Source organism: Phaethon aethereus (assembly GCF_964289735.1).
Source record: "Phaethon aethereus genome assembly, chromosome: 3".
Taxonomy (NCBI): Eukaryota; Metazoa; Chordata; class Aves; order Phaethontiformes; family Phaethontidae; genus Phaethon; species Phaethon aethereus.
In genome coordinates, this window is record NC_138576.1 from 82275923 (window position 1) to 82303487 (window position 27565).

At 37.5% G+C, this 27565-nt stretch overlaps 1 protein-coding gene across 1 annotated transcript in view; it reads left to right on the forward strand.

Annotated features, from left to right (window-relative positions):
* FAM120B (family with sequence similarity 120 member B) overlaps positions 1–24665 on the forward strand; it is a gene marked incomplete at both ends in the record, with an annotated part of 55978 nt that extends 31313 nt beyond the window's left edge. The window contains 5 exon segments of the mRNA XM_081998205.1: positions 14524–14730; positions 18596–18706; positions 19970–20078; positions 24092–24149; positions 24620–24665. Of these exon segments, the coding sequence (XP_081854331.1) occupies positions 14524–14730; positions 18596–18706; positions 19970–20078; positions 24092–24149; positions 24620–24665 (531 nt within the window).
* Between the last annotated feature and the right edge of the window lie 2900 nt (positions 24666–27565).

Sequence of the window (27565 nt, forward strand, 5' to 3'; positions counted from 1 at the left end):
TATCCAGTTATGTCAGAATATCTGCTTTGGACTAATTACATCTTCTGAGCCTCTTGTAAAAGGAACAGTTTGGCTGTATATGAGGTATAAGAAAGTCAAGCACTGAAGTATATTCCTTCAATTTTTCAAGTGCTTTCAGTTATTTAAAAAGTATTACTGATACAAAATGAGCACAGTCATTTTAGATCTTAAATGATAAGTTGCAAATCAGATTTGCAATTTGACTGCAAATGAACTTTCACAAAATACATATTAAATATTGCTTAATTGGCTTTTGGAATAATAAAAAAAAAACCCTCAGCAAACTAGTTAACTAGTTTGACAGGCAGAATTAGCTTTAGCAAGAATTGTAGTTGCATGGAACCTTTGAATATTTTCCATTGTACAGTGTCATGGAAGCAGAATTATCTTGGTAATCAAGCTAATCAAGCTTAGTACCAATATTACACAAGATATTTTCTCTCCATGTTTTCTTGAGGGATACTTAGCCACACGCTACAAAAAAGCAGTATGTTTTAGACTAGTATGTAGGTATCTTAGGGTCCTGCAAATTTCAGAAGGATGTTGCTAAATCTGTTCTGTGTTTTTAAACTCTATATTCTTTCTCCCTTGCCATGCGGACAGAAAAACATAAATAATACCCAGATTCTGAACATTCCAGAATTTCAATCTTCTGACCTATTTGGCAAGCCAAGCGACGTTTGTCAACACCATTATATGTGATACTTTTCAGACAGACTCCAAACAGGCTTTATGAGCTATCTGTGATTTTCAGAATATAATTGCTTAAAAAACCCTTTCTTCCCCAGGGAGTGTATGTTTCTTGTGCTTGTGTGACTGTTTCCTAATAAATATTTGCTGGAAGTCTATTTTGATTGAGGAAAACCTAAAATACAAGTAAGAATATTGTAAAGACCTCAAAGATAAACCTCCTGTACATACTAAGGGCCTGCTTCTGTGATGTATGTTGGTATTAACTAAAGAGGAATTTGAGTGCATTACCAAATGCTTTACTGAATTGGGGCTTTATGTTCCTGCAAAACTTGCATCTGTCAAAAATGTTTTTAAAATGATAGGTGATACTGTAACTGGCAGGGGATGGGGAATTAGGGGGGTGGTTGATGTGGTTTATTGATCTTGACTTTGCTTCCCAGCCCATTCCCTCAGCTGCAATCTTCAGGTTTTTTCAGTGTTCTGGGCTAGTCTGAAACAAAAGTCATCAGTATGGGATGTGACTGCAAGATGAGACTGGTTCAGTTCCTGTTCAACTTCAGAAATATAACTTTCTTCTTATTTCCTCAAGATTAGTCTTAAATGAACTAATCCAAATAGAAACAGTTCAAGTCTTCCAGCAGCTATGTTTTGGTTTAAAACATTTAAAAAAATTTACATGATTAATCAAGAGAAAGTTGCCTCAAGTCAACCTGCTTATATTAAATCTGTATATTAAGGCTGAATGTATTCATGCTTCCATACTCTGCTTCTCTCTTAATAAGTGTGTTTTGGCCTCCCAGGCCTAGTTCAGTACCGCAGAACCTGTTTATTTTCTCTAATGACTTTGAAGTGGTGGGTATGGCTCCCCCATTCTGTTAGTGAAAGTGAAGTATGGCATTTGCATGGATCAAGCATTAGTGCAAATACAATTATATCTCAGGAGCTGAAGTTAGTCACTGTTTACAGTATTTTTTGAAAGTCCTGTCTCTAAATCTGTTGCTATTTTCGTAATCATCTTTTGAAGTTCTGTAGAAATTCTAGTTTTCTTGATCCTGTTTCATGGACAAGTGGCTCTACCTTTCTCTGCTGCTGTTGGTTCATAAACTGTCTTGGATTTGCGTGGCAAGGCTTTGGTGGCAGAGAGGCTGCAGGGGTGGCTTCTGTGAGAAGCTACTTAGAAGCTTCCCTTGTGTCTGACAGAGCCAGCACCAGCTGTCTCCAAGATGGACCCGCTGCTGGCCAAGGCCGATCCTGTCAGCGATGGTGGCAGCGCCTCTGGGATAACATATTTAGGAAGGGGGGAAAAAATGGCACACAGCATTGGCAGTGGGAGAGAGGAGCGAGAATATGTGAAAACAGTCCTGCAGACACCCAGGTCAGAGCAGCAGGAGGGGCAGGAGGGGCTCCAGGTGCCGGAGCAGAGATTCCCCTGCAGCCTGTGGTAAAGACCATGGTGAGGCCGGCTGTGCCCCTGCAGCCCAGGGAGCTCCACGCAGGAGCAGATATCTACCTGTAGCACATGGAGGACCCCACACCAGAGCAGGTGGATGCCTGAAGGAGGCTGTGACCCCACGGGAAGCTGGCAATGGAGCAGGCTTCTGGCAGGACCTGTGGTCCTGTGGAGAGAGGAGCCCAGGCTGGAGCAGGTTCGCTGGTAGGACTTGTGACCCCGTGGAGGACCCACGCTGGAGCAGTCTGTTCCTGAAGGACGGCACCCCGTGGATGGGACCCAGACTGGAGCAGTTTGTGAAGAACTGCAGCCTGTGGGAAGGACTCACGTTGGAAAAGTTCATGGAGGACTGTCTCCTGTGGGAGGGACCCCACGCTGGAGCAGGGGAAAAGTGTGAGGAGTCCTCCCCCTGAGGAGGAAGGACTGGCAGAGACGACATGTGATGAACTGACTGCAACCTCCATTCCCCATCCCCCTGTGTGTTTCAGGTGGAGGAGTTAGAGAATTTGTGAGTAAAGTTAAGCCTGGGAAGAAAGAAGGGGAGCGTGGAAGGTGTTTTAAGATTTACCTAATGAGAATTTAAGATTCTCATTATCCTACTCTGATTAATTTTTCCCCAGGTTGAGTCTGTTTTCCTTGTGATGGTAACTGGTGAGCGATCTCTCCCTGTCCTTATCTCGACCCATGAGCCTTTCATTGTATTTTCTCTCCCCTGTCCAGCTGAAGGGGAAGTGATAGAGTGGCTTTGGTGGGCACCTGGTGTCCAGACAGGGTCAACCCACCACATAAATATATAAAAAAACTTTATTAGGCTAATATATTCAACTTCCAGACAAGACTGCTGTTCTGCCTCACTCTCCCCTGTTTTCTTCCTTACCAAATTGGGTATATTTATTCATATTATTAGGGTCTGTTTCCCTGAACATATTTTACATTTGACGTAAGCTCAAGTATCAGAATTCACATAACTGTGACTTCTGTTATGTGGCACTGGCACTAATACAAACCCCAGTGTGACTCAGTCAGCTCTTCTACCTTCTGAGAAAAATGCATTCATTTAGTTGGACACAGTTTGCTTACAGAGAAAATCTTAAGCAAGATTTTGAGCAAGGGCCTTAAACTAGAGGATTCATACTCCTTTTCATGGAAGATGATCTTGCATTTTTTTCTGTAATTGTATAAGTTTGCTGTGCTTTTCTGTGAGTTTTCCCCTTCACTGCCGTATAGCTCATTAGCAAGGTTTTAACAGCAAGGAAATAGGAGCAATGTTTCAGCTATAAGTTGCTTTTAGGCTTTATATAGCATAGAGAATTTTTCATCATGTTTAAGGTAAAAGACACTCTGGAATTTCAGATAACAAAATTACTGTTAATTTTTAATCCATGCTTAATAATACTGCAGCAGGTAAAATTCAGAGATAACTTATTACAGAGAGAGAAAATAATGATTTCTGGTATCCGCTGACATTTTCCTGCCAAGCTTGTGTTGGTCAAAGTGTATGTTTACTCATGAGATAAATAGTTTTCACTTCCTTGCACATTGTATGTTAAAGAAGAAGCAGTACCTGAGGGCTGGTGATGGTGTTTGCATGGCGTAGATGGGGTTGCTCTCCACTGCCCTTAAGGGCTGACCTGTGTCCCCAGCGGGCAGGTGACATGCAGGGGCTGGAGCCGGGGAGAGAAGGGAGCATGCCGTCAGGAAGTGGTGGCACGCGTGCACCTGCCTGTCATCTGCTCAGGGCTGCCTGTGCCTGCCTGCGTGCCCCTGTCACGCCCGAGCAGGAGTGCAAGCTGCACATCTGTCTAGGCTTTCCCTGGAGAAGCAGATGGCTGTGCGTAACTTCGGTGAAGCAAAAATGTTTTCTGAAATGACCTAATGAGCCATTTATAGGTGGATGGAGAAAGAAGATAAAAGAAGCCTTTAGGCATATGGTTACAGTGCTTTGTAGGATGTACTGGAATTTTTCAAATTACTAAGTAGAAACATTCATCTTGAGGATATCAGAAGCAGCAAGGCTAACCAAGAACTTATTTGTTCCCTTTCTTTTCAAGTGTATCCTTGATTGACGTTACCATTGTCCAGAGGTTAAAAGTCAAGATGGTGTGCAATTCCTATCTGTTGCTTCCTCTATGACTTTGGTCAAATTGTTCAGTTCTTTCTCATATTTTAGTTCTTCCTTGTAAGTTGTGCACCAGTAGTCTCAATAATGTAAGTTCCTTAGCCAAAAATGCTGTATAAATGTGAGTTTTTAATACATTCTTAACATTAATATTGATGTCACATGTATATTCTCCTCCCTTTCACCTTTATTTTAGGATTTAATTTGACGTTTACTGAACAGTAGCTGAGATGTGGTTAAAGGAGCTTTTTATAAAGAAATGGAGCTGTGTTGAGAGAGAAGCGATACATATATGTTATAACACCCCATACCAGCATTACATCTGAGCACCTCAAAACGTCATCACTTGTTAAGACAATTCTATCCCAGTGTTATAAGTGAGGAAACAACACACAGGGACAATGAACACCACATGTGTAAAGGTGGTTGTGTGTTACCTCCAAACAAAATTAGTGATGTATGTGGAGGTTTAGTTAATTGTTTAGGAATCTAATCAGCATGTCTAGTGTCACACCAGCTCTAGTAGGAAGCATATGCACATTAACTAAAAAGGTATATAACATTCAACTAGGCTGCTATATATTCCCTTGATAAGTTGAAAAGAAGAGATATTCGGTTCCTTCCCAAATACGAAATTATGTATTTATGGGTTTTAGCAAAGGCAGTTAATGCATACCTAAGTATTGTTTCCTGTTTAGCAATAGTTTTCTATTTACTTTCTGTGTACAGGATACAGAAATATGTCTTGGCAGAAGATATTTCTATGCTAGAACTGAAGTTTCATGAGTTCCTACTAAAGTCAATGAGAGCTTTGCTACTGAATTTAACAGAAGCAGAGCTATGCCAATATACTTTTGAAAAACCATCCCTTTATCTGCTCAGTGTTATTTACTTTGTAGCAAAATTATATAATTATATATGTTGTATGTTGTATTTGTACACTGAGGCTTCAGTAAAACAGAAGCATACTTTAGTCTGGCAACAATAGCAAGTAATATTTTTCAATTATAAAAGGCTGAAAGTGTAGTGGTTCTGCAGGAAGTTTATTTTGGTGCAGCACCTTGTGCCAAAAAAAAAAAAAAGGTACCTTTTGTTTTAAAAAGGCTGTGGATCCCTTCCTGAGGCTGGAATGCTTATTTCATCAGCAAAGTGCCTGCAGAGTCCAATGTTGGCAGAAGTGCTGAGATCCCAGAGTTTGGCTTATTACAGGGCGTGCATTTTCTTTTAAACAGCATTCTTCTCCATCTTAAGTAAACCTTTAAAAAGTGGCCAAGTTACTCTCACATAAACTGTTTCCCTATCTCTATTCAGTTTGCTCTGACATAGTGCTGATAAAAGAAAATGTAAAATATTGCATGTAAGTAATGTTATTTTCTTTAAAACCTTTATTTGTTGTCAGTTCTTGAATAGCTCAGAAGACCATCTTTATGCAACAGTTGTGTGCACCAAACAAGGATTGTCTAATTTCACTGTATGTGTTCATCTAAACTATTGCATGGGGTTGATGTTCTTGTGCCAAAAGGTAGCAACCTCCAAGCCACGTAACAACTTCCAAGCCGTGTAGGGCAGTTTTCCATTCCAAAAGAAATAGGTACTCTGGAAGTGGATAGTCTATTGCAGCTTAATTAGAAATCGGTTCCTAGTATCTTGAACATACTTGATCACAGGTTGCAGGTTGGCAATCCCTTTCATAGGTCATCTGAGATACTGCTGCATTGATCCATGGTTCAGTTGGTCTTGGACCTCAGCATTGTCGTGAAATAGAAGCAGACCAGTTCTCTTCTTCCTCAGCCTGTGGACCTAACACCTGGAAAATTCCTTAGCCAGAACTGTTTACCTTGGACCGTATCACTTCAAAAGGTGAACTTAGTATCAACAATCTTATTGTGTAGCCACTTTGCAAAACAAAAGAAACCCTAGGATAAAAAAAACCCAACAACAAAACCTATATTGCACTGGCAAACAGTATTTGTTCTTCTGGAGTTCTCTATACTAACCGTCTTGGTTCAATGACAGTTTTATGTGAAGAGCCTATATACCAGACATCACATTAGTAACAGTTGTCATAATGTTTGTGGAAGCTGCAGAGCTTCAGACATACTAAATTTTTCCTATTCTAATTCTACTGAAGTTCACTGACTGGTCTTTCTGTTGGTTTCAGTGGGAAATAGATCAGGCCCTTAAGAAGTACATACTCAAAAGAACTTAAGAGGGGGAATGGTCATACATTAGGACAATTATATAGATCTTGAACATCTACTCTGACTCTAGGGAGAAAAAAAACAAAACTAATTTTTAAGCTTGACAGATTAAGCCTTGAACAGTTCTAACAGTGAACTCCCACCTATCAAAATTTCTTTGTAGTCACAATGATGTCTTAATCCATGGCAACGGTTTCACAGTACACTGTGAAAAATGTCCACAAGACAGGCCACCAGACAGCAGCACACTGAGAGCTGCATGCCTAACCAGCTATCAGTCGCCAGTGTTGTCTGCAGCTGTGAAAGGACACACTGCATTAGCAAAGGTAGGCAAGGACACTCCGCTGAGTAGTTGTGCTGGTGGCAGAATTTTTACTCCTAGAACTTTGTTCCATGGACCAGTCCTACGATTAAACAAAGGGAAATGGCTGAGGTAAGGTATGGGTAAGGACTTTAGATCAGGAGCATGGTCAAGGCGCAGGTAGTGGCAAATGAAGCCCCTCATTTTAAAGATTTTGGGAAAGGAGCTAGTCAGTGTAGAGTAGAATACAGAAATATATAGTGAGTGTCAGTAAGGTAGTGGAAGAAGTTTGATCTTTGAAGGCTTAGAATGGAAAGTTACTGGAACTAAGAGAGGGGAGTGACCTTTTGTATGTTTTCTAAATTTTTCTCCATGTCCCCTAATAACTTTTGAGTGTGTTGGCTAATTTCAGCCACGTTTCACAGAGATGTAGGAGTCTGGGAGAAATAAGTTACTGTTCATTGTTTTAAATAGGCAATTAAGGAGAAGGGGAAGGCAATCTAAATTGCCCAACTGGAGGAAGTTTTAATGTGACGTCACATTATTAGGGCATCTATGTGAGACGGAGACATTACTACAGGCATGGGAAATAATTTCAAATAATTACTGAACCATTTCAGATGCTAGTGACATAGCATACAGGAGCCCATCAGCTCCTGGTGTAGACGTACCAGGAGTCTGTCAGCAGTTTGTCCTCCATCAGGGACAAACTTCATTAGTTGCAAGGCAGATGGAGCTACCCATACTTCCCCTTCTCATAATTCCACAACATTTAACTAATGTATGAAAAAAAAAAAAAAGAGGAAGAAAATGTGATCATAAAAGTTTTCAGAGTCCCAAACAAATAAAACATGTTTTGCTACCAAATAAATCCAGTGTTATCTGTATGAGGCAAAGGTGGGGAGGTTCAAAGATAAATATGTCACCAAAACTATGAGCATGTATTTAAGACTGTAAAATTAAAAGCTTAATGAATCCATTCACTTTTTTATAAAAGGATGTGGCTGCTGGCTGGGCTACAGTCAGATGGTTAGCCTGATGACTATAACTCAAAATTTATGTGAATATTCTGTAAATGTCACATGTATTTTGGACTGTCATTAGCCCAGTAATCATTTAGACCAGAGTCGAGCAGTTGTGGCTAAAATAAGAAAAATAATGATATTTTAATCTTTTTTGCTGGTGCTAGTATGCTGTCCATTACATAACTAGTGTACAAATAAGCTGAAGGGGCTAAACTTAACTGGTGATATTCATCATCACAGAAATGTCATTTATGCTGGGTTTTGTTGTGGATATGATTAAGAGCTCTGATAAAGGCCAGTATTTTTGAAAATCAAATTAGGCAAGAAATTAGAAGCAATCTTTTTGGAACTGAAGGAGATTTTTGAGTGGCTGCAGGTTGGTTATCAGTAGTACTCTTATGTTATTATTTTGTAGGGTGCTTAAAGGTAAAAGGAATTTTGAAGCTTTTTTTTTTAGGTTGACTTTGTTGGAGTTTTTGGCTTAATGCAAATAAGTGTTGTTCCTCAGAGAGGTATCATTTTACATCAAACTCCTGATAAAACCTAGTAAATAAACTTTCCTCAACATATAAACACTAAACAATTGGGTTGTTTACTGCTAAATATTTACTGTGAAGCCTTAGAAGTGTTTAAAAACTGGTTGTTCTAGTTTCTGTTGCAGCAGATGCCCTCATAGGATCTCTTCTCAATCCTCATTTTCCTTTGCACACACCTTGTTTAAGCAGGAAGGGCTTAATTTAAGCCGTAATCTTTTATCAGAATAGACTTTAGTTGTGTTTGCAAAATACTGGTGCTCCTCTCCCCCCCTCAGTTTGACAGCTCAAGGAAGCACTACGCTCCCAGCAGCCTATTGCTTAAAGCGAACTGATGCCAAGTAAATGTACTTTTTCACTAGCCCGGCTCAGTAGGGTAACACTCCTTAAATTTACCACCATTGCACCAGTTTAGGTTATCTTTGCTCAAGAATAGAGCATATAGCTCCAGTACACAGGGGTTTCAGCATCCTTTCATAACTCACAGTGGGAATTTATACTAAGGGCTGAAGGCAGGAAGATCTGGAATTCAAGAAAGGGCTCTGTCTTTTGGTTGAAAACTTTCCATTGCAGAGAATTTAACTTTAGTGAAGTTGTCATCAGTTGACAGTTCATCTCTTTGTATTTGGAACACACTCTGCCTTACCTCTCCCAGGCAAAGCTAAGCTTCACTGTTTTAATGACAAGTTCCTGAGATAGGATCTACCTGCTGCCTTTATTGCTCAAGCATAAATTGCCTATGGTTAAATATTTGATCATTTAAGATACAGGTGGGTTTGGAGGAGGTAATGTAAGAAGTAGTCTACTGATAATATACTGACTGAGTTCAAATGGGTCTAAAAAGAACCGGTTAAACTAGGAAAGTACTCAGATTTTGATCACTGTCACTTGAATTCCAGCAGTTTATGGCTTGGGTCAAATTTCATAGATTTTTAATTATTGATCTTCAATTGATTAATTTTAACTAGAAATTAGCAAATACTAACCTGTCCTTGAGTGTTGTGTTTTCCTTTCTATAACAGAAACAGGTATGTTGTTTTGAGGGTGGGTGGGGAAAGGGAGAGGAAAGGAAAAAACGCCTTATGTAATTTTTAAGTTATTTCTTTTAAAATTTATATTTCAAAATATTAACCATAGTCATATCTTCTGTATTCAGCATAATCACAGGAAGAAGGCAACAAATTAGGAAAAAAATTAAATGCATAAGAACAACTTTAACCTAAGTAACAATTATTAATACATTTTTTTTCATTGAAAAAGTGTGTCCCCAGAATGTTGTTGAAAATCGTACTAAAGGAACCAGTTCTTAAATGAACTGTAGTATTTAGTGCATTGAGATACAGATGACATGTAAAGTAGCGCAAGTAAAGGATTGTAAAATTACCATATCCTTACCTTTGTCCTTGGTTTCTAGAAATGAAGGTAGTGAGGCGGCTTTGCTGGTGAGTACAATTCTGGTCTTCATTTGTGTCTGCTGAGATCTGGCATGTTCAGATACTTGCCCTCACTTTTCAATTGTAGTATTCATCCTTTTAACAGAATTTGAACCCTCTAAACTCCATAGAGTAGAGTGGTGAAGGAGTTGTGGGGTTTTTTAGTATGTTCCTGAAAATAGGTTGTGCAGCTTTCAAAGCGCATAGGATAAAGTTTCTACCTCTATCAAAAAATCACTTGTGAATCCACAAAGAAATTTCAGAGGACTTTATTTTCTTAAAACGTAAAGGTATTTTTACATCCTGATTTTTTTTTTTTATCATTATTTAATTAGAAGTAATATGAATTGGAAATTTGCATTTCACATACAAGATCCATGTGTTTTTCTTCCTGTAAGTAAAAACTCTTCATCAGGATATACAGTCTGTGGGTTTAGATTTGCAAACTGGTCCTGTGAGCAAACGCTTTCCTTCTTGCAAAGTGTCTTTCTGAGGTCAATGAGGATGCACATGAGCATAGGGATCAGCCTGACCTTGTGGTCCACAGGCTAAAGCCCTGTGTTTCTAGAGCAGAAAAAGGCATGATATAAGTCTATGATGATGGCTCTTCTAGCAAAGGCATTTCTCAAATTGTTAGAAAGAACCTGTATATATTAGTGATGTGGGTGCTATAGCACTTCTCTTACTCTTTTCAAGTGGGTTTACCCAGTCCAGCTCAGGCCTTCTAAGCATGCTATCAGTAACCTCTGCTGCAGTGAGGATTCTGAACTTTTGAGTTCTCTTCTCAGTCTTCAGTTAACGTAGGCAAATAGGAAGAGTAATTTTTTCCCCAAACGCTGAGAGGATGGGGAGCTGCTCTTGGTAGGGGCGCAGCGCAGGCAGCTGGTGCAGGAGGAGCTGTTCTCACGCACTCCCTGTCTCTCTCACACAAATGTCATCAGCTGGTGGTAGGAGTAGTGGCAGCAGGATCACAGGGGTGTATCTCACATGATTCACTGGGGTCCTGAGTTTATAAAAATAGTAAAAAGAACAGACACAATTTCCAATAAGAAGTAATCTCTAGGGTGTAATGCCCTGGAAGGCAAGCCTTCTTTTCTTTTGGAATTTTCCACTTCTCCTCATCGTGACGTCTTTGCATTGCAGACACCAAGCAGTTGTGAGCATTCCCATGGCAAAGCAAGTCTGTGGTTTGCCATGTGCACAGGCTCATTGTTATAGACTCACTGTGCTTTCATTTTCTTTGTTTTTCATTGCCAGACATGGAAAATAGAAACTACTCTTTAGTGAATATATTTCCTGTCTTACTAAAATGAAGAAATAATTGTTGATAGTTCTTGCCTTGGTCTTGCCAATATTGATTTCCATTAAAAAAACCCAACAAGCCTTACCTGATATCCACACCCCCCCCCCCCCCCCCAATACTTTAGTGCTTTAGGAAAGTTCTGGATTGATATCTCTAGACAGTGAAGTCTTCTTCTATCTGTAAAACCTGTCACCAGCAACATTATTTTATCTTTTTAGCCAGTATGTCTCAAGCATAGTTGAAAACAGCACAGCTAGGGTTGTGTTGGTGGCTCAGACTTCATACTCACTTAAGCAGAAGTAATAATTGGCATCAGTGATGCTGCTACACTGATCTCTAGCTTGATACAGCACTCAAAGTCCTCTTCTGTATTTTACTATTTTGTGCATCACCATCAAAAGCAAAATTTCTCAAATTCTCATTTAGGCACTTGTTCTGCAAATATGTTTGCCTTTGTTTTGCACTAAATTGAATAATGTCACTGAAGAAAGTGGGGTTAGTCACATATTTGTGTTGGGTATATGCTTAGAGTTTTCAGAATAAAATAAAGATATAAAAGCTTTATTTTAAGATTTATGGCCCAGATGGCATCCAGCATCCACATACAGTATTAGTAATCTGTTCTAACAGCTGTTTTACATCCTTAGTACCAGTACTTAAAAAGAACAGTAAAGCATCTTTGTCAATAAACAACAAAAAGGTATGTATTCATAGTAATATAGTACACAGCCATTAAATTAGAAGATGGGAAATTCCTTGCTGCAGATGACGGCATTTACTCTTATTTTCAGCAGCTTTAATACTTGTTTTCATTATTCTTCATAAAAGTTTGTTTTCAGCAATTAAATCTTTTGGTGTTATCAGTACTTACTGATAATTCAGTGGCAGAAGATACTGATTTGTATGATGGAATTTCAGTCTGGTTTTGTACTGATCTATAATAAAGAGGCTGTTGGTAGTATAAATAATATTGATACAAATTTGGCCAAGTTTGATTCAGCTAATTGGTGTACTACTGTCACTCCTGCACTCTACTGCTGATTGTAGCTTCACATGTCTAGCTTAAGAGCAAAACTTTGCTAGTTGTCAAAGTGCTCTAAAGCATTTTATTGAAGTTATTTAAAGTTCAATTTATTGTTGCATTGAGAACAAGACCAGGGTGCATAAATTCTGAAAGAATTCCCTAGCTGGATTAACTTGCAAAAAAAGGGAGTTCTGAGGATTCCCAACAGTTCTTACTCTTTGTACTTCACGCTCATAAAATCTTACTTTGTGATCACAAACCAAGCAGATTCCATTTTAAAGCTTGTAATGATGTGGACTCATTTCCTTAGCAGGTCTTAAGATTTCATCAGGTGATCAGAAACAATCTGGTTAGTACAATATAAGAATCTCTCAGCTGCAACATGATAACTGGCTGTGTGCACTCTTACAGTCAATTCAGTACAAATAATACTGGTTTGCTTAAACCACATTCCTCTTTCAAGTACCTTTCAGCATTTTTAAATGGTTTGCAAAAACCTGTTTTATTTGCCAGAGCAGGAGAGTTATGAGTGTGCATGTAGTTGCTAGTCTCAGCTGGCAAAATGATAGCTTACATCTGGAGGCAATAACTTCCTGAAACTCAGTAGCCTGATCCTATACTGCAAATACTTTTATTTTAAAGGGAGGGGAGAAGAAGGTCTCCCTTACTCAAGTATGAAGTGGCACAGTCAGAAAAAGATGGGCCTTTCCAAATGACTGCTCAAATTAGCTTATGTTGTCTGCATTTGTCTGGATGTCAGTGATCGTCTTCAGTTGTCTGTATTGGGTGAATTTCAAGTACTGAGTGTCATGTTGGGTCAGTGCCCTGGTGGTCAGCTTGATGCCTTTCCAGAAATCACTAGAGGCAGAAGTTGTTCTTCCCAGAGGGCTCTGGACCACCCTGCCTGGTAATTTTTGCCTGCATCATCATCTCTAGGTCTTCTTTTGCTTTTGGACTGTAGAAAAAACAGTTACTGGACATACATGTCGTATCTTCAAGTCTGCTTAACAGAACCCTACTGCCCCTTGTCTGTGGTTAGGGGGAACCCTATCGCAGAAGCCAGTTTCACATAGTCAAATTATGCAACAGACTTCATCTCATTGCATAATAATAGAGAAAACCTAAGTCCTTGACCAGGTTCTACCTATGTTCTCCAAATGATTTATTGTGTTTGCCTCTTTTGGAAAAAGCTTTGTAGCTCTGTGTTACTAGCAAAGGTTTCCTGGTTTTGTTGTGTGGACCTTAGGGAGGAAAAAGTTCTGATCCTTTAGTACATTTCATGTTGTCTACTATTACTTGTCATTTTTTCAATAGGGCAGTGGTGGTGTATGTGCATACCTTTAAGTCTTTTGGGGGTCTTTCAAGGTGTAAGATGTTGTTATTATTAGTAATAATGGGCCAACCCTTTTCATTGCGTTTCAAACAAACAATTCACAGCTCTTTAGGAGCTAGGGCTAAGACAAATTTGAGCTACATTTTTGTCCTTTCTGTCTGGACTATTTTGGATGCTGTTCCATTCCTGGTATAACTTATACTGTAAGAGTACAACAGCTGCCATGGATTACAGTATTGATGGGCACACTGTTACGAATCCCTCCTGGTCCTGACAGACTGCTTCGGTACAGACTGTGGAAACAGCATTCCCCACAGAGGAGCTTTGTAGTGTTTACACAATACTTAAAATGACAGCTTTCCCCATGTTGGATTCAAGGCTTTTGTAGTTTGCTAGGATCTGCCACAGCAGGATGTTAAATTCACCCATCAAGTTTATTTTGGCCGTGAGTTTTGATTGTCTTGTTGAGTTTCTCATTTTGCATTTTCTGGATGCTGTCATACCATTCCAGTATTTCTTCTGGAGTCATCCATGTTGAAGTGAAATAATTTGACTTTCAGACTACAGTCAGAGGAAATTTTGGAGTGTTTAAAATAAAAGCCTGGGCACAATAACTTTGTTCTGTTAAATCATATAATTTACATGATCTCCAAGTGTTGTAACATTTCAAGGTTGATCAAACTGTGGAGGTCAATGGATCACTGTACACATTATTTTATACTGGCAGTTCATGTTTAGCATTCACTGACAGAATTCTTTCTGGGAATCTGCTAATGCTTGAGAAATACTACGGAGAATAGCCATTTATTTTGTGTTTCTGTTTTCATTTTGAATGTATTGGTCTTAAAAACTTGAGTGAGATGCTGTATTTGTTAAAACAAGTGCCACTTCTTTTATTTTATTGAATAAAACTAGATACAGAATCTTTTGATGAATTCTACTGTGCAATAGAGGCCCATCATTGTCACAGCTTTGGGACTGTTTATCATTTGCTCTGCTGTTCACATGGTTATTTGTTATGGTAAGACTGCTTCTGTTTCCTGATTTGTGAGGCCCAACTTTGTTGTTGTTGTTATTTTGTTAACAGCTTGCACAAGTGGACTCCCGAGCTGTACATCTTGGCGCTGTCTTTGTTCGTGGCCTTACAACTTTGCTCATGGCCAATAGTGCCTGTGGCTTTCCGTTCAGAATGGATGATTTGATGCCTTGGGAAGTGTTTGATGGAAAACTTTTTCAAGAAAAATACCAGCAGTCGCACCGAGGTTGCTCTTTGGAACAGCTTTTGGAAGGCAATGTGAGTAATTGCATCCTCTTAGACAGATCTGTATTCTTTGAAAAATGTACCTGTCCATGTTTGTTCATTGTTTTAATATTCATGTTTACAGTGGTCGTCTTTCTTCGTATTTTTCCTCTCTTCCTTATTCCTTTTTCATCCTCTCTGCCAAAAAAACCTAAGGAGGTAGAGGTACTGAGTCTATGAAGGAAGCTCTAATTTTACCTTTATTTTTGTTTACATTACTCAGAAGTGTAAGGAAGTGTCAAAATGGTTCTCAGTTTCAAAAAATGAAAATGCCTGTAATGGTTTTCTAGTACTAAGGTATTCATGAAATTTTTTCCCATATAACATTTTAGGCAACATATTAATGAATGTCTTTAAGCACATTGGGCGTAATTTTTGAAGTGTTTAAGAGTGATATTTTTAGCGATACTAAGGAACCTAAAGTTCGAGATGAAGGTTTGGTGAATTCAAACAAGAAGGTATATACCTAGGTATTTTTTTAGAATCTCACCAAGTACCTTTCTGTACATCTAAGTGCTTATTTAGTTCTCAGTCCCACTTTTAAGAAGCTGGGGATTTGTACAATTTGAATGCTATGTTACCAAAAGAACAGTATGACTATGTCTGCCCAGGCACAGGCAGGGCGGTACCAGCAAAGTCCTGCTGGGTATGGACCATACCTGGTGCATTAGGATGGCATCGTGTCCAGGCTCAGAGATGGGGTCTGCTAGACTGGGTGCAAGGCTGTAGTAATGCAGGGAAGCCTCGGATCAGACCTGACTCATGCCCCACCAGCACAGAATATGTGGAGAGATGCTTGGGTAGAGCTATACTCATCTGTGTAGATAGCTCTTAAGACCTTCAATTAATGTGTCTCTTCTCAATGTGGAACTGAAAATCCCGTATCGTTTAATTACTTTTGAAAATTTTACTTTTGAAATGTTTTTACCTGCTGTTACATATATCGCTTGAGGTTAAAATAAATAAAAATGATTCTAGAGAAAAAGGTTTTCAGTTTTGCATGATTTTAATCTCATGCATTCAATATCAGTTGTTGTATAATTAGTTTTCTCTTCTAATTTTGTGTCCAATTACATACCATCCTGGTCTGGAGTGATGAGTGGAACGCGTGTGGGTGGGTGGAATGTATGCGTTTTCAGCATGGAGGAGGAAGATAATCCTTTCCATATGGAGTAAATGATATGATTAGGACTATAACCTCTATCCAAATCCTGTGGTTCCCATTAATTGGTCTGTTGATTTCAGTACACTTTTGGATTGGGCCAGTGGTTCATCCAGTTTTTCATGTTGGACTTCTGCAGAACAATAGAGGGTCTAAAAAGTAAGTGGGGAAATGTAAAACTATATAGATCAATGTGAAATTGATATTTCTTTTCCGTTTGGGTAGAATTCAGGTTAGTGAATAACTTTTACAATATGTATCTGAATCTGTACAAAATTTGTACTGGCTGAGATGTATTCTTAAAAGTGTTAGGTAGTATGTTTTAGCTAATATTTGAAAATCTTTATGTGGTCAGATTAAAGTTATATTTTAACCTGTCTTAGAAGGAGGATGAAGAAGGATGCTTAGATCCCTATAACAGAGCTGGAAATTTGGTTGATCAACTAAAATATCTAGGTTAGTGTTTTTTAAAGCCTGATACTCTAGTTTAAACAAACCCCAGATAAACTGTTCTGTTGTGGGGAAAAATAATCTAGCCCTGTGAATTTTTAGGGTAGTTTAAATATCTTTTTTAGGTACGATTTTATGGTACATATATGGCAGAGATAGCTCCCAGACTAATAAAATAGCTTTCCAGCTTATCAGTTTAAGGCAAGAATCTGGTTTTGGGAGAATTGCCAAGAGATGCCAGTTTAGCTGGGGACACTGGCAAGGCAACAAGTTTTTCCTATTATTGTAAGTTCAACTTTAATAAATAAAACTGGTGCTTAGTTCCTGGCAGAGCTTAATGTACTGCTGGAAGCCAAGATCTTTCAGCGCTTGTTTGTTAACAATCTACGCTTGAGCACCATAAATCTAATCTGATGATAGTGACAGCATTGTATTCAGAAAAAAAGTTATTCTACATGGGATGTTTTGTTATAGAAAAGATAAGTAATAGGAAAAAGTTACTCCTTTTGGTGTTCGGTGCTTGTCTCCTAACTCCTAAGGTCCCTTCTTAGTGTTGTGTTGTTTATGATGGGCTTAAATACAGTTAATAGCTTTATGAAAATTACAGTACAAATACAATCTTGGTTAAATATATTTGCATGTATACCAGAAATTTTGAACATTTTAGGGTTTGCTTCCCACAGATTCTTCTACCAAAGAGAAGATATGTATATGTATAAATTAAATGCAGTTGATATATGTGTGGGCAAGTTTTTGTGTAGCTCAGCTCTCTGTAGCCTAGCAGCTGTTAAAGATAAAAAATGGGAAGCTTCTGATAAGAATCAAAAATAGAGCCATCTTGCTTTTTTTTAAAAAAATGCTAAGCTCATGTTATGTTAGTTCTCTGTTTTTCATAACAGTAATCATATTAGTTTGTTTATCCACACAGAAAATTGGGTATAATAGTCTCATAAAGCAGTAAGGCAATGATATTATCACTTTATTAGCCTTTTTATTCTGCTTCTCACTAATGAGTATGTTCATGATCAATTTTTTAAAATTAAAACCAAATTACCTAATGGGGTCAGCATAAGTGATATGTTTTGTCCATTTCTGATCATGCCTTTCATCCAACCTTCATAAACACATTCTGAATTTATTCTCCCATTATTCTCCCAAGAATACAATGAAAGGTTTTTCCTGTTAGTGGGTATTCTTCACAGACTGTACTCAGTTTGCGTGGGGAAAAAAAAAAAATCTGTGGGTTTCGCTTAAGGCTCTACAAAGAGCTTCGATAACTCAAAAAATGTGCTAGGAAAGTTTGCAGAGGCCGGGGGGTGTTCAGGGATTCAGACTCTACCTCTAATTTAAGAAATCTCTCTAGTTGCTGCAGTCTTCCCACCTATTGGATTTTTACCTTATTCAATAATCCTTTCCCCTCCTTCCTGCTCCCCCTCTGCCTTGGTGGTTGCAAAAAGGAATTGTCATCCTGTAAAAATCAGTTCAATTTTATGAAAATCACAAATTGTGCTATTGCTCTAAAATCTGTCTTTTCATAATTCTTTTCCATGTGTACTACTGCTCACATGCCCGATAGAAATCAATAAAAAATAAAAAGATTCTAAGATCTGACATTTCTTCAAAGCTCGCTGAAATCAGTGAAAGTTAAGGATGTATCACATCTCTTAGTGTTGCATCTTTAAATAGCTTCAGCTTGTCCTTTTGGCAGTAGAACTTTTCATCACACCACAAGGTAAACATTTTTATTTAATTCCCCCATTTCTCTTTAGACTTGGTTATATTTTATCAGCCTGGAGTTCGGGCTGTTGTGTTAAGTTTTGTTTCTAATGTATGAGATTAAGATACTTTTGATTTTTCACTGGTGTGCTTCCCATGAGTTCATCAGTCCTTATCTGGAGGCTTTAACCATCTCTGCCTGAGGTATTGCTGATAGAAGTCTAGTGAAGTATATCTACAGGTGCAAGGTAATAGAATAGGAAAGCAAGTGATTTACATATGTGAACAGAGAAGAAAAACAAACTTCACTGAGAAAGAGGAAAACATTTCTTCTGCACCCCTACTCATCCCTCCAAGGATCCACTTTTAATATGAAATGTTTGAACTTTGTTTCCTGAAAAAATGCAAACCAGATCTACCAGCTTCATGTATCAGTGTGAGCTAAGAAAATTTGTATATGTGGTTGATTTGTGCTGCACCTGAAGAGGGAAAAGCAGAACAGCCACTGAATTTTAACCTTATTGTCTGCAGGAGTCTTTGTATACACCTTTCCAGAATCTGAAGTCTTTCATTTGCAAGGCTTGCATGGCAAAGAAAAGAACAATACAGAGCAGACCAAGAGGGAATGGATTTATCACAGGTTGGTATTGTGTTAATTTTCTCAATAAAGTCAATATATTGATGAGCTCAATTATCCTTCAACAGCAGCAGCATTTACATAGGCAGCCCATCAAGCTAAGTAAATAGTAAGGTCTTTCTCCAAGAAACCAAAGGAGAAATCTACAGAAATATTTTCTGGTTTTAGGAATTCATGTGAATTTGATTACCCAAGTTTGGACAAAATAATATTTCCATCTAGCTACATAGTGAGATACATGCAATAAATAAAATATCATTCACTGACGAAACATCACTGCCATTTACTCAGTGACTACAGTTATTTTTATAGGACGAATTAGATGACTCAGAGGTTTTTTTCTTCCTTTCCCTCAAGGGAGCTATTTTAATATTGGTAGCTGAAGGTCTGAGTGAGGCGTTGAGAGAATACTCCTTGTTGGACTTGTTCTTCAAATTATAAGAAAGTTTTTGGGCAACCTGGAGAATAGCGCTTTTTTTTTTTTTTTGCCTAAGACCTTGTGCTTTTTTTCCCCAACTTTATGGCTCAATTTACTAAAGACATTTGTTTTCCCCATCTGATCTGCCTGACTTCCAGAGAAAAAAGAAACATCTAAAAGGTTTTCAGCATCATTCACAGATCAGCCTGAACGTTGAGGCTTTTGAGGCTTTGAAATAATTCACACTGAATCTCAGTGTTTATACTGGTATTGTGTTTATTACCTGCTTAATACTTGACCAGTTATAATGTCTGTGAGGATGAAAATTACCCCTTCAAAATTCATTGAGCAAATTACAACAGACAGAATGATTTTTTTGCTAGTTCAGTACTTTGCATTATGTGTCTGATGTGGTACTAACCATATTGGTGCTGGACATTCAAAACTAAGGGTATCTGTTGGTGATTTATTATACCAGACCTTGTTAGCATCTGCTATTGCTTGAGAGCCGTACTTAACCCTTTTAATTATGATTTGTGATTCCAATTGGAACAGAGATTTCTGTTTTGTTTTAATGACTGCAGTCTCCAAATCTGTGTCATAAAATTTTGATCTGGTTTCTAAATGGTTGTTAACAGCTTGTAATCATGATCTGCATAGATGGAAGTGAGGACAAGAACCATGCTTATTAGGCTGACTTTAGTTTGGAAAAATTGTAATTGCACATAAGTATTTTGGCACAAAACTAAGAAATATTGTCTCCCAAAAAAGAATATGCTGTCTATCATTTTTCCTCATTTAATCTTTTATACAGTCAGAGTTGCTTAGTAAAAACTGTTTTTCAGGAAGACAACAGAGAGAATTTAATCCCAGGTTCCAGGAAACACATAGAAGTTCTTTTATTCCTCCATATCGTAACCAGATGAGGGGGTTCCTATGGAGAAATCCTCAACCGCAAGGTAAAAAATACGTGCATATGTCTGTATTTGGAATTGCCTCTATCAGCAATAGAACAGCTCTGTGTCTATATGCAGTTTGCATTTGTAGGTATGCAGTTACCCTGTGGCTACAGCAGTCAATAAAAATACTTGTATCAATTACAGTTGTGTACTACCATTAGCAAAAACTAACTCTGCAAGGTGAGGTAGACTGTAGCATTATAATCTGGAGTCATGTCGTATTTAAACTTTCCATGCTTGGTCTCAGCTGAACTGTGTTTAAAAATTGTAATAGTTCTAAAGTGAATTGGCACAGCTGCACAGAAATATCTGTCTGAAGTCTGTAGCTGCAGGTCTTGGTTCATACTTCAACAAAACACTTAAGGATATGAATAAAGTTAAACATATTCTTAAGTGGTTTTCTAGATCAGGGTCTGAGCTTCCAGATCATTGCCTAAGTAATATAAATGCAAGTTCTGTCTTGTCTTGGCCTTAATCTTAAGTCATTCACCGATCTCACCTCTTGAATAGAACAGACATTTCAATGAAGCATCACTGTGGATAACACTGTTGAGATGACATAATTCAGTTTTACTTCCTCGTTATTACGAGTTAAAGCATATACGCGTAGATTAAAAAAAATAAGCAAAAAGAAGTGTCTTAACAAAGAGCAATTATTTTATTAAGTCTGCAGAGCCTAAATTTCTTCTGTGTTTCCAGGTGAGGTTTTCAAAGGAGATTGATGATGTGGTTAGGGAGGATAAATAATAAATACATACAGTAAAGTCTTTAATGTGTTTCAGAGTGAGATACTATCATTTGATTTACAGATAAGATTGATTATGTATGTAAAATGTAAAGCTAAAATATAGAGTGTGTATGCTGACTGTGAGCAGAACCAAAACTGGTCATTGTTACTGTGACCATCTCAAGAAGCCTGCTATTCAGAGATCATCCCTGACCAGCTCCAGAGATTAAACAACTAGGTGCATTCCACAAGTATGTTCCACAGTAACTATGCTGAACTATGTTATAAATGAGTTTCAGTAGCTTTGTTAAAATATCTTGGCTTCTACACTAACCCTATTTACTACCCTCAGGATGCTCTTAAAACATGATCCCATAAGTGCCGTTAAATTGCCTCTGTTACAAGTAAAATAGATCTGTTGGAAAAATATATCTGCCCTTACAAAAGAGCCCTGCAATGTTTTAGAGCTCCTTTTAAACTGATCTGCCAAGATGACTCATTTTGACAAGGTTTCTCTTTCCTAAGTTTACTAGTGTTAAGACAGGTATTTGGGTTGCTTTATTATGTAGCTGTTGTCTCTGCTATATGTGTGTGTCTCACTAAAGAGAAAGAAAATGAACAACAAAAAAGTAGCAATTTTGTGTTCCATGATAGCTTATGTGATAAAACTTCTAGAATTATTACTGATATCTATCTATCCCATCCTTTATATACCTTCCCATGGTATACTGTTATGGTTCCTGATGTTGCATATTATATATAAACCATTGGATTAAGTGCATTAAAAAGTAATAGAAGAGTAACACGGGACCCGTATCTTCTATGTCGGGAGTGTACCTAATGATTAGGAAGCCTTTGGTCTCTCTTAGCAGTTAATGTTTAAGAATTCCATGACAATGGCTCAGCTTCAACAGTGGAGGAAGGAGTGCCTCCACCCAGAAAGCATAAACCTAAGAAGCACTGGTATTTCTCAGAGAGGATGGTTTGAATCCCCTCAGGCAGAACAAGAATTGAACTTAGGTATCCCTCATTTTATGGTGAATACTAACCACTGTTCTGTTGTAATTAAGATCTCATCCTCTATTTGTATTTTGGGAAAAGGAAATTCAGCTGCAGGGTTTGGGGTTTTGGGGGAGGTGCAGTGGGAGGGGTTGGGGTTTTTTTGTTTGGTTTTATTTATTTTAAGTTCTTCTAATAAATTTCTTGGCTGTGTGTCACAAATGGAGAGAGTGCATCCATGTAACTCAGAGCAGGACATCTAAGCCTCACAGGGAGGCAGGTTTTTCCTTACTGGTTCTTGTTTGTTAGTTTAGAAGACTTCCTATTTAGCATGCTGACTTTTGTGTATCCTGTTTTGAGTGTCTGTCCATTCTGATGCTTGTTAAATAGATCATAGGTATCTAATTTAAAGTTAAGGTTGGGCTTCTGTTACTGAGATATAAATCTTTGCATTGCAGCACTTCATAATCTGTGTGCATTGAGTCTTGCCTGAGGTAGCATAGATGTCTGTAATACAGCATGACTTTCTGGATCCTAGGTTCGTGGCTGAAACACCACACCACATGCCATATAACCTACTGATAGACAAAACTTCATTAATTAGCAGTTAAGACCACTAATATGTTGATTTGAATCACATCATTACCTCATTCTACAAATAACTAAAACTAAACTGAGCACTAAGAACTATGGAAATCACTATTAAGTGTCATGTGTCTCTGTCACTCTCTTCAGCAGTCCAGCTGATAAGCGCTGACGTTTGTCATAGCATACAAATTACTATCTGCATCTAAATCAACTTTTTTTTTTTTTGCTATCTTTTGTAAATCTAACCTTGTCTATGCATTGTCTTCTATACTTTTATAACTATATTTTAAAATTTCAGTGATTTGGACAATGATTCTCATACTAGCATATGAAAACCTGTCTGAAAAGTGAGCTGAAGATAAGGGAAGGAGATAGGGAAGAGAGTGTCTATGGGACTGGTTGTAACAGCTACATGAAAGGCTGAAATCAAGGATACCTTAATACATTAGGAATAGTGAAAGGTATTGGAAAGGATATAGAATTTCTGCCTGTGATAAGGTAGGCACCAGAACTGCCTGTATGATAGATCCAGGGGAGGGACAAGGCCATAATCAGTAAGAGCTGTCAGAGACCTAGAAGTATTGCGTGATAATTTCAGCTACCACCAGAATCATAAACAGTGAGATGGGGAAAGAGTGAAGTGTTTGGACAATTTCATACTTGCATGTAGAAGTTTTTGGATTATATTCTGCCTAAGAAAATTATGTTCTCTCAAAAAAAGTAGTTTTGCTTTCTTTGCCTTGATTTTCTTCCATCTCTCAATTGGAAAAGGAGAGAAAAAGGAAAATGGGCAGCTTTTGATTTTTAAAGAGTTCACCTTAGAAAATATAACTCTTTCAAAAGTGATTTATTTTTCTTTAAAAACAAGGTCTTAGAGAAAAGCTTTTATGGAAAATTGAAAGCAGTTTTTCAGGGGAGAGGAAAGATGAGTGACAAGGAAAGATATGGCAAAAACAGAATTGTTGGAGGTATGTCTCACTCAAGAGAAACTCTTTTGTCCAAGACAAAAGGGAATTACCCAGAGTCCCATTTCTTCCTGGAAAGTAATTGCATCAAAACTGTATATTACTTCAGTCATAGCACACTGTAAGCCATGTAGCTGACCGTAATACAGCTATACTGAAGGATCTGAGTTTGTAGCAAGTTTTCATTTGTTAGGTATTTAATAAAGGCTTCCACACTCATGTTGTATACTCTGTGTTCAATCCTATTTCTGATTAATAGGATTTTGATAGAACTGTAATGTAGGTGGGACTTGGTAGAACTTCAATGCTGAGAAAAAGATTTCATTTACAGTTTGAGTGCTACTTTGCTTATAGGCATCTATGACTAAAGCAGTATTGTACAGAGGCACACTTAAAGCAGTGTGAAAATGTTTGTTAATATAGCTTATGTCTGGTTCTAAATAGTGTATTTTCCTTTCCTGAATTCATGTGATCAGTCAGCCACTGTGTATAAACTGTATGATTCACTATCCCAACCCATTAATTGGACTAGATTTAAAAGGTACCCAAGAGCTTTAAGAGCAATGCTACCATCATCTCAAAATACTAGCCGTAATTATCCACTAACTGGAGAGGGATGTGTTCTTTTTTCAAATGTATAAATGTAATTTTTCTTGCAGACTATCTGAATAAGCTCATGTTTTCCTGCTTTAATATTAATTAAAAATATTTAATTCCTCTCCTGTTCCTTCCAGGTAGAGAACATAGATTGGGACATCCAGACCGGAGGACTAGATTCCACCTTCCTCCTCGGTAAAGAATACATGTGTACAGGTAGCAAATGGAGATGATGGAATAGTTACCGTTGAGCTAATTTTTTGTCTGAGAGCCTCTTTTTACAAACTTTACGGAGTAACTGAACCGTGTGACTGCAGAGGAAATCACTCAAAGCAGAGGCTATTCAGCCTGTTAATCATGTCATGTTAGGCCTAAGCTTGCTGTGAGACTGGAATCACTAAAACTTAAGTTAAATTTACCAGCTGAAGCACAGTAGCATCCCGTATAGCTATATTGTTTTGTCTCTTTGACACTGGAAGGTCTGAAATGTTTTTACAACATCATTAGATATTCCTGACTGTAAGTTTTAAGACTTAAACCGTAAGTTTTGCATATTTTCATTGTAGTTGTGCATATTACAAGAGTTTGCTTACCATAAATAATGTGGAATATCCATGCTAAATTGTGGTTTGTGTCTTAATTGTGGATTATATCTTTATCTTAAGGGTTATACCATTGTTACTGAAATGTGTTGAAAAGTTTGAAACATAACATCACTAATGTAAACATCTGCCAGTGAAACAAAATTACCTTCCTGTAAAATGCAGCACTTTCTTTCAAGAGCAAAAAATTGCTATTACTTTTGGCACTTCTATGTAAATGTAAAATAAGAGAGCACATGTGATTTTTAACAGCACTATAGTATCAGATATTGGTAAATTGCTACCTCAAAAGCCCCTCTTCAAGTCATGCCTTGTGTTTTTTAAAAAACTGTTTTAGAGATTACAACAACTTTCTTATGTCTCCCATTTGCATACCCATTCAGTTAAAACTAATCAGAGGTACTTTACTTAGTTACTCTCTTCAGGAAAAAAAAATAGGGAGTTATGTAGAAATCCCATTTTAAATCATGAAGTGTAAAAATTGTACCAGAGGAAAAAAGTGCTGTCACGTCGCATAGACAGTGGGTGACACACTTAGAACTGTGGTTATTTCTTTACTGATCTGCATCTAAACCTAATTCAAAATTGTCTCCATCTATGTAATCCTCAACAATTTCATGCTTTTCTCAGGTTTCTAGCAATCTTTGAATTGGGTTGGCTCAAGTGGATGTTTATGGAACTGATGGGGTTTTGTTTGTTTGTGTGCTTTGGAATCACAGTAGCTTTAGTTTTGTACTTCAGCATTTTCAGTACATTAAGTTGTGTAATAACCTCTCTTCTCATACGGAAGGTATATGATGAAAGAAAGATGAAAGCCTGATGTCCTGTTCCTGCTCTCAAAGAAGACTAAGCAGCAGAAAAAGAGGATATCCAAAGAGAGAGGCAAAATATTAAGAGCAGGTTTTGAAATCTGATACAGTTTGCAGATTTTCACAAGAGTATATTTAGTTATTGAGGATGATGACTGTTCCAAACAGTGGAGTCAGTGGTGTTGCACGTGGACAAAACTTTGTATTTATGCAGAGACCTGTGGCCTTAATGTTTATTGTGTTGGAAAGTCCACTCTTTTGGATTATTTTTCTTTTTTGTTTTGAATAATATTGATTAGTATCTTGTTAGTGTTAGTTCTCATAATCATTATTCTAGATTTTACTCATATAGAAACTGTATCTCAGTCTTAGGCTTCTTATTGTATTACTGCCAGGATTATTTATTTTTATAAGCATCTGAAAATTAGATTTATATCTGAAAACTATCTCATGACCCATGCTAACAGAGAGTAGCAGACGCTGTGAAACTTAATGCTTGCATTAAGACTTGCAGAACTTAAAGTTCAGAACATAAGTACTGATCTAGATAATTAATGCATAGATCACTAAACCCAGAACACATCATTAAGGTAGTTTAATCACCTGCATAATACAGATGACACAATCTTACCGTGCAACAGGCTGTAACTTCTAAGATTGTTTCAGTGTTGATGTTCATGTGTCTTATTTGGCTCTTCACAACTGTTTGTCTTTTAGATCATACAAGTGACCCTACTCATTACTGGAAGCGGATGAAAATGGATACGAGAACAAGATACATTTTTATGAAATGCTGTATGCTGAAGATCATAAAAACTTCATCAGTATTTCAAGAATGATAGTGGGAAGGCTCTAATCAGAAATTTATTAAGCCTCATTTTCAGTTCCATTTTATTTTGTATACTTTTTTCCCTAGCCTGTAGCTTAGAGAAGTAAATTATGGAATGCTGTGAAACAATTATTATATAATTTAGGTTCCAGATAGTATTGTTTGGAGCTCTTTACAAAAACCTTGACACAATTATTAAAAATTATCATTAAAAAATTATGTCTAAAAAGTAGAGGCCAGTGCTAGTTGTTGAATAAGTCTGCAAAAATTTAATTCATTCATCTGGTTCTGTTGTCAAAATTATTATGTCTCTTCTGTTAAACCTTTATGCTACATGAGGCTGAAAGTGCCTGGTCTCAGACAAAAAAGGGTACTTCTAAAGTGTTTACAACCATATAGCAGTTAAAAAATGTTACTTTTCTGTCATGTGGCTTACTTTCGTAGTTCCTCAGTCTCAGAGAATGAGAAAACGGTAGCTAAAACATTCCAGAAAGTTATCAAATTAGTTTCTATGTACAAAACTGCTACTGCTTTAATGTCCTATTACTTTGGGGCCTTTCAGAGCTGAGTCAAATACATATTCCTCTTCTGGAGTACCTAGAATTCTCCTCCATGTGTAGTGAGTCATTTATGAAACATTTAAGGTTTATACCAGACCTTACATGTGTCTTTAGCATCAAAGTAAAGGTGTCAGTGTGAGCCTCTGGCCAGTATAATTTTGGAGGAAATTCTAAATGAAGGGGAAACTAACAGACATTTTGAATATTTTTTTTTTTTTCCTAAGTGGCTGTTGTTTGAATTTTTTCCCCCTGTTGACATCTTTGGTGCATCTTTTGCAGGTATTAGTGACACCATGATTTCACTCTATACTGATAAGGTAGTCCCAAGAGACCTAGGTAAATGGACAGAGTACAGGCAGGGCAATCAGGTATGTTCTGTGTTAATTTTCACTGGTCTATTACTCATAACACAGGCTTTATTACTACTTTGGAGATATGAATATTTTTAGAATAGTACATAAGCACACTTGAAATTAAATGTCTTTAGAAGTGCTTAGCATGAGAAAAAAGCATTATTTTTATATTCCAAAGAGAAAATTTAGCTCTAATTTTGAAATCTATTTTCAGAAGAAAAATCGCTATTGTTGTAGTCTAGCTATTGTACAACTTACACTTACCTTTATGGTACAATGATTACCGATTTTAAACTATTGGGTTTAGTCCATTATTGTTCAGTTAATGTTGTTTATTAGGCCTTGTGCAGGTAACTCCTTTGAGTCAACTGTCAGTGGAACTTAGTCCCTATTTAGTATACATGTTATGATAAATAGTACTGTCAGACATACATAACTTAATACTATAATTTCCTCGT